At 36.6% G+C, this 7,393-nt stretch overlaps 1 protein-coding gene across 1 annotated transcript; it reads left to right on the top strand.

Annotated features, from left to right (window-relative positions):
* The first annotated feature begins 2,643 nt into the window (after positions 1-2,643).
* On the top strand, positions 2,644-3,871 carry LOC136843324 (uncharacterized). Its single transcript, XM_067111603.1, has 2 exons — positions 2,644-2,985; positions 3,764-3,871. The coding sequence occupies exons 1-2, from the start codon at positions 2,644-2,646 to the stop codon at positions 3,869-3,871; spliced, it is 450 nt and encodes a 149-aa protein (XP_066967704.1).
* The last annotated feature ends 3,522 nt before the right edge of the window (positions 3,872-7,393 follow it).

Raw genomic sequence — 7,393 nt, 5'->3', positions numbered from 1 at the left:
TAGGGAGGGCATAAAAGGGACAAGCACTCGAGGGCTCTCTCTCAGACTCTCGCTGGACTACATGGCGCAAAGACGACGAACCCACTCACCGCCACACCCTTGGCTGGACGACGCCCTTAGCACACCACTTCTCCATCTAACCCCGTGGCCTTTCAAAGTATATTTTTACCTTCGTGCACTTCAACCGCCAACCACGTGTTCCCTTCGCTGCTGGCCGGATCCATAACCCACTCCATTACCTGGCACTTCGTGAAGTCCCCCACGTGTTGCCCACGCCGTCGGCTCCTCTACATCCTACCGCGTGAAAGATCAACGTCTTCACCCTTGTGAATAGGGAGTCATCCACGGCCCGCCTTCTCCGCTGGAACCACTTCTCCCTTACGGTAAAGTGCTCTGAAAAGACGTCCATTCAGTCACGCTTTTTCCTCGTAAAATTTACTTAATTTGAGTGCCAGTAATCACCAAACCTTTTGTTCAATTCCACCCGTGCTACTCGAGTGTCGGCTCTCAGTGCTAAGCCATTATTAACTCATCGAAGCCCATTGGCACCCTCAGTGCAGCTTCGAATTCATTATCCTTTTGTCTGTTTCCATTACTGGCGTATAATTTGTGTATCTCTCATTTCAGAGGGACCCTATATCGTGGAATCTTCTCGGACTGTGTCTGGAATCCCCAAGTTTCATTCATCCTGTAGGAATCCCCTTCAGGATCCATAATTTAATTTCATTTCTCTTTCCCGTACTAATGTTCTTTATGTAAATATACTCCTGTAAGTTTACCCATGTGTTTACGTAACATTTCCCTTCAGTAGTAAGAGCCTTACGCTCATATGAAATTCCCTTATTTTTCTCTTGTTTTATGTTTCCTTGACCCACAAAGTCAGAATCACAAGGCTAAAGTATCTGTAGCTGTTGCTACCTGTCTCACAGAAACTATCTCAAAACTAGATTGTCCAAAACTAATATTGTCATAGATATATATAACATAATATATATATATATATATATATATATATATATATATATATATATATATATCTATATGTATATATATATATATATATATATATATATATATATATATATATATATATATATATATATATATATATATATATATATATACATATATACATATACTGTATATATATGCATACATATTGAGGGAAGTTAGATTGCTAGTGGGAGTGCAAGAATGGTGGAATTTCAACAGTATGGTGATAAAGAGAGTGGGTAGAGAGGTGTTGGGAAAGACATCTGGAAAGAAACCTCCTGACGATAAGGAAACCTGGTGGTGGAATGATAAAGTGAAAGAGGTGGTGAAAGCCAAAAAAGATACAAAAAGCAAGAGGATAAGGAGAGGTACCAAAGATATAAGAAACAAGAAAGAAGGCAGTTGCACAAGAAAAGGCAAGAGCATTGGATGACATGTAAGAAGCACTGGAAACACCTGAGGGGGAGAGAAAAATTCACAGAATTGGAAAGTCGAGGGACTAGAACACCAAAGACTACTCCCATATAAAACAGGTTAAGGATGGGAATGGAGTACTTTTGTGCAACGAGGATAAGATAAAGAGGAGGTGGAAAGAATATCATGAACACCTGTTAAATGAAGAAAATCCAAGAAAATTCTTTGAAGATGGACTCCAGAACCTTGGTATGACACACGATACTGGCAGGAAGGAAGTAAAGAAGGCACTAAAGAAGATGAAAAATGGTAAAGCAATAGGACCAGATGGAATTCCTGCAGAGGTGTGGAAGAGCCTGGGAGAAGGAATAGACATGCTGTGGGACCTAGGAAAGAAAATATACAGTCAGGAAAAGATACCAAAAGAATGGAGAAAAAGCTTTATTGTGCCCATCTATAAAGAGAAAGGTGACATCCAGGATTGTGCAAACTATAGGGGAATAAAGCTAATGTCTCACACCGTGAAAATCTGGGAAAGAATATTGGATCAAAGAATTACAGAAGAAACATCTGTAGGTGAAGAACAGTTTGGTTTCATGTCAGGAAGAAGAACGACAGATGCAGTGTTTGCCCTCCGACAGATAACGGAAAAACAACGGGAAAAGCAGAAAGGAATGCATATAGTATTCATAGATTGGAAAAGGCATATGATAGTCCCACGCCAAGAGGTTTGGAGGTGTATGTGAATAAAGGGAACACAGGAGAAGTATGTGAGGTTGGTCCCAGATATGCATAAAGGAGCAAAAACGCAGGTTAGAAGCAGTGTTGGGTTAACTGAATGGATACCAGTAAGAGTTGGTTTACATCAGGGATCTGCTTCAAGTCGACATCTTTTTGACCTGATAACGGATGTACTATCTCAAGGAATAAGAGATCAGTTTCCCTGGTGCATGTTGTTTGCTGATGACATCGTGTTATGCAGCACCAACAGCGGGGTAGTGGAGTCAAAACTAGAGCAAAGGAGGAAGGTACTGGAAGACAGAGGATTAAAGATCAGTGGGAAGAAGACTGAATACCTAAGTTTTAATGAAAATCAAGACTGAGATTAGTATGGAAGGGACAAGGTTGAACCGAGTAGAAAAATCTAGGTATCTTGGTTCAGCAGTAGCTGATGATGGAAATTTGGATGTAGGAATAACACACAGAGTGCAGGCTGGATGGAAAAATTGGAGAAAGATGTCAGGTGTCTTGTGCAACCGCAGAATCATCATAGAGGTTAAAGGAAGAGTGTATAAGACAGTAGTGAGACCAGCTTTGAAGTATGGAGCAGAAACATGGCCAGTAAAGAGAGTGCAAGAGAAGAAATTGGATGTGGTAGAGATGAAAATGCTCAGGTGGATGTGTGGAGGAGCAAAAATGGACAGAATAAAAAATGAAAGAATAAGAGGAACTACTAAAGTCATAGAACTATCAAAGAAGGCCCAGGAAACAAGACTGCAGTGGTGTGGCCATGTGATGAGAAGGGGTGAGACCTATATAGGGAGAAGAGTGATGCAGATGGAGATGCCTGGTGGGAGAGTAAGAGGAAGACCGAAGCGAAGATAGATGGATGTAGTTAGAGAGAGAAACAATTATCAGAGGACGATGTGTTTGACCGAGCCAGGTGGGAGGAAAGCTGTCAGATACATCGACCCCGCATGGGAGGGAGATGCAGAGAAAGATATGTATATGATATATATATATATATATATATATATATATATATATATATATATATATATATATATATATATATATATATAATATATATATATATATATATATATATATATATATATATATATATATATATATATATATATATATATATATATATATATATATATATATATATATATATATATATATATATATATATATATATATATATATATATATATATATATATATATATATAATGTAGTAATTTAAAATTATTTCAAATGAACATTACATGCACATAAAACAAGAGAACACAAACCGTTCCCAGCTGATGGAATCATTCTGAGCATTCTCTTTCAGAAAGGGCGGGCGTTAATGTGAAATTATCCGGAATATGATTCTGGGAATTTCTAAAGAGGTCGTCTGAGATACGATGCAAATGCGCTCATTGATGCCAAAATACAATTGTATTTTCATCAGCAGGATCTTGCTGCTCCACCTAAGGGAATGAAAGCACCAGCCGAGAAACACCACAATGATTTCGCCTCCAGTTCCATGGCAGAAATTCCTTTTCTTGCGGAGAGGAAATAGTTTTGGGGCGGGAGAGAGCAGCCGGTTCAGTTGGGAGCTGCGGTATTTGTCTCGTCTCCGTCAGAAACCGCTCCCGAATTGTAAAATTCTACCTTCGTCGACCACAGAGGCTTCTGAAATGGCAGGTCACAATTTGGGGGCACAGGTCTCTACGAACTTTGCTCAAACTTAATAATAATCATCCTCAGCCATAATCGCTCCTGACAGCAGTTGTCGAAGTTACTCAGGGCGGATCTCCCCTATGTTAATGACCAACCTGAAATCACCAATGCGCTTCAATCACGCGTTTGCCCAGCATGCAATTTCTGAGGCTGTCTTTCCCGAAGAGAGGAAGGGAACGCAAGATGGAAATTTCAGTTTTCATTAATTTCCATCTATTGGACTGAGGATCCTATCAGCAGGTTTTTAAAATCATTACTAGATCAGATAATTCAGAATAATGATACGTATCAACATCTTCTCAACTTTGGAGAAACATTTGTTATTTTGTACGGCTTGCCAAAAATATATAAAGGTGAAGCACCTATTAGACTCATTCTGGCATCATAGGGGACACCAAATTATAAACTAATTGCATTCCTTGTACGTATGCTGACCGAATTTACCACTAATAATTGTACAATATATTGTGTCAGGGTTCAGGCCTTTTTATGGTAAGTTTTGATGCTGATGCTCTCTTTGCTAACATACCTGTAAGTGAAACTATCCAAATCATTTTAAATATTTTTTTTTATTACAGACGGTATATTGTTCCGCGGTTCTGCTCGTGACACTTTTAAGAAGCTTTTATCTCTGGCAGTGCAGAACACTGCTTTTATTTTTAATGGAAAAGCGTAAACTTAGTATGACGGAATGGCGATGGGCAGCCCCCTCGGCCCGATTTTTGCTAATATTTTTATGTGTAATCTTGAGGAGCAGCTGCCGGACGAGTACCCTCTTGCCTACCACCCACTCTTCTACGTTAGGTATGTAAACGACACTGATCTTATTTCAAGACTGATATAAAGCTGAACATTTTTACATGTTACTAGTGCCAACCCCAATATTAGATTTACGATGGGTTGTGAAGAGGGAAATAAACTTCCCTTATAGATAATGTGGTTTCTCAAAATGAATTCAGTTTCATTATTTCCGTTTTTCGTAAGAAAACTTTTATAGGTCTGGGTACCGACTTTTATAGGTTTTGTAATTTTTATTTTAAAATTAACTCTCTTTTTACCCAGTTTCACAGAGCTTTCACTTTATCTTCTGGTTGGTCGTAGTTCCATCGAAAAATTTTGTTTGCCCAGAAATATTTTACAAAAACAACTGTTGCCTCACTGGAATATTTTTTAAATACTTTAAAACGTTTTTAGATAAAGCGTTCCCACTGTACCAAGGATGCTGTTTTATGCAAGAGTTCCACTTCTGCACAATAAGGAATTTTTCACCCAAATACAACGATTGACCGAACGGTACTGCCCCAGCTTGGAATGTCAAATCTCTCCAGATAGTCCATTGACGGTCGGCTCTTTATTCAAAATTACACAGAAACTGAGCCCCCTTATGACTTCTAATATAGTTTATTTATATTCTTATCCAAAAATTAGTTTTGGAAAATACGTAGGAGCCTCAAAAAGACTCCAAAGGGCGTATAAATTGCCACAGGAGGGGCGAGTTTTAAACAGGTGTCAGATCGTCAACTCCTGAGAGAGAGAGAGAGAGAGAGAGAGAGAGAGAGAGAGAGAGAGAGAGAGAGAGAGAGAGAGAGAATGATGTTAGAGATGAAAACGCTCAGGTGGATGTGTGGAGTAGCAAAAATGGCCAGGATCAGGAATGAAATGTTAAGAGGAACTACTAAACTTGTAGAACTGTCAAAGAAGGCCCAGGAAAAGAGACTGCAGTGGTATGGCCATGTGATGAGAAGGGATGAAACATATGTAGGGAGGAGAGTGATGCAGATGGAGGTGCCTGGTTGGAGAGTGAGAGGAAGACCGAAGATAAGGTGGACAGATGTAGTTAAAGATGATCTGAGAAACAAACAATTGTCAGAGGACGATGTGTTTGACTGAGATAGGTAGATGAAAGTTGTTAGAAACATCAACTCACATAGAAGTGGGAAAAGATGCAGAGAAAGAAGAAGAAGATGTATACAGTATACACACACAGATATATGTATACACACACATATATATATATATATATATATATATATATATATATATATATATATATATATATATATATATATATATATATATATCAGAAAGAGGAAGGGAGATGGCAATAAATTCAGTCATACCCCAAAATATAATAGCAGAATTAGTGCACGGAAGCTGAGTAGCAACAAAAAGAAATCGGAAACTTCTGTTTAAAGATTAAGAGAAGATAAAGTTTCTCCCAAGTTTCAAAGAGTAAAGATAAAAACTTCAGATGCTTTGAAGCAAGCGATTCAAAACTCGCAGGGCTTTTCATGAAGTAATCAAACTTGGGCGATACCCTTGGCGGCAGATGAAGAATAATAACGAGTTTCTTTTGAATAAACCACAGGAACGCACTAGAGTAAATAAGAAACTACTGTATATAATCTACTATAAGTATGTTAAGAAACACAAAGAATCGCGTATTTAATGTTATTATATGTAGGTAAATATACATAATTTTTTTTATATATATGAACGTACCTAGGTGCGGGTAGAATACGGCAATTGTTTCATTTAATGTATACCATTATGACTGTAATATAAAAAAAATACAGCTGTAATTTAACCTTAATTCTTACAAAATTTGTTATTAGGAGGTTTCTATCACTTGGAAAATGCATTCTTACTTAATACCAAAAGTTATATATATATATATATATATATATATATAAATATATTTAAAATATATATATATATATATATATATATATATATATAGAAAATATATATTCTTATTTAATATATTTCTATAATATTATATATATATATATATATATATATATATATATATATATATATATATATATATTATGTATATATATATATATAGCTATATATATATAATCCATATCATATTTGCTATCCGTGTAGACATAATCATAGGTTTGCTAAAAGCAAATGGATATTACAGACTATAAAAACATAACAAACATCTCACACGTCTCGAACTCTCCCGCGCAATTTTTCTCTCGCTTGATTTATTAAACTACGTACTGTCTACGATGTCAGGCAGGGCAGTGTTATTTTCCAAATCAAAAAGTCCTTCAAAAAAAGGCATCGTTAACCCTTACATTACTTTGTATTTTGAAAAGAATACTCACTGTTCGTCAAAGTGTGTTATTTTCTACAGCATTACTCTTGCTTTTGAAAAGATTACTTCTCAAATGAGCAACTTCGGAAATGCGCATCTACCCAAGACCGTAAATGCGCATTGCCAAGATTTGTCAAAGCCCTTAATTCATTTGTTTTCTGCTATTCAATAATTTTCTTGAAATTTACATAAAATCGATGAGAATTATACTATTAAATCTGAATTCTGGAAATAATGATACTTGGATATGCTCATCTAAAATAAAAGAATAAGGCGAGTTATTTGAACATTGTACTTTAACAATAAGAAGTCCTACTCCTTATTGTTAACATTATAAAGGCTCTAAATCATTAGAGCTCCTTTACCTTACCCAAAAAACAGTGCCGTGAAAGTTCTCAAAACCCAATAATTGCTTTCATAC

This window comes from Macrobrachium rosenbergii, chromosome 2 (assembly GCF_040412425.1).
Source record: "Macrobrachium rosenbergii isolate ZJJX-2024 chromosome 2, ASM4041242v1, whole genome shotgun sequence".
NCBI lineage: Eukaryota > Metazoa > Arthropoda > Malacostraca > Decapoda > Palaemonidae > Macrobrachium > Macrobrachium rosenbergii.
Note: the sequence above shows the minus strand (reverse complement) of the source record. Positions and strands in the feature narration are given on the sequence as shown.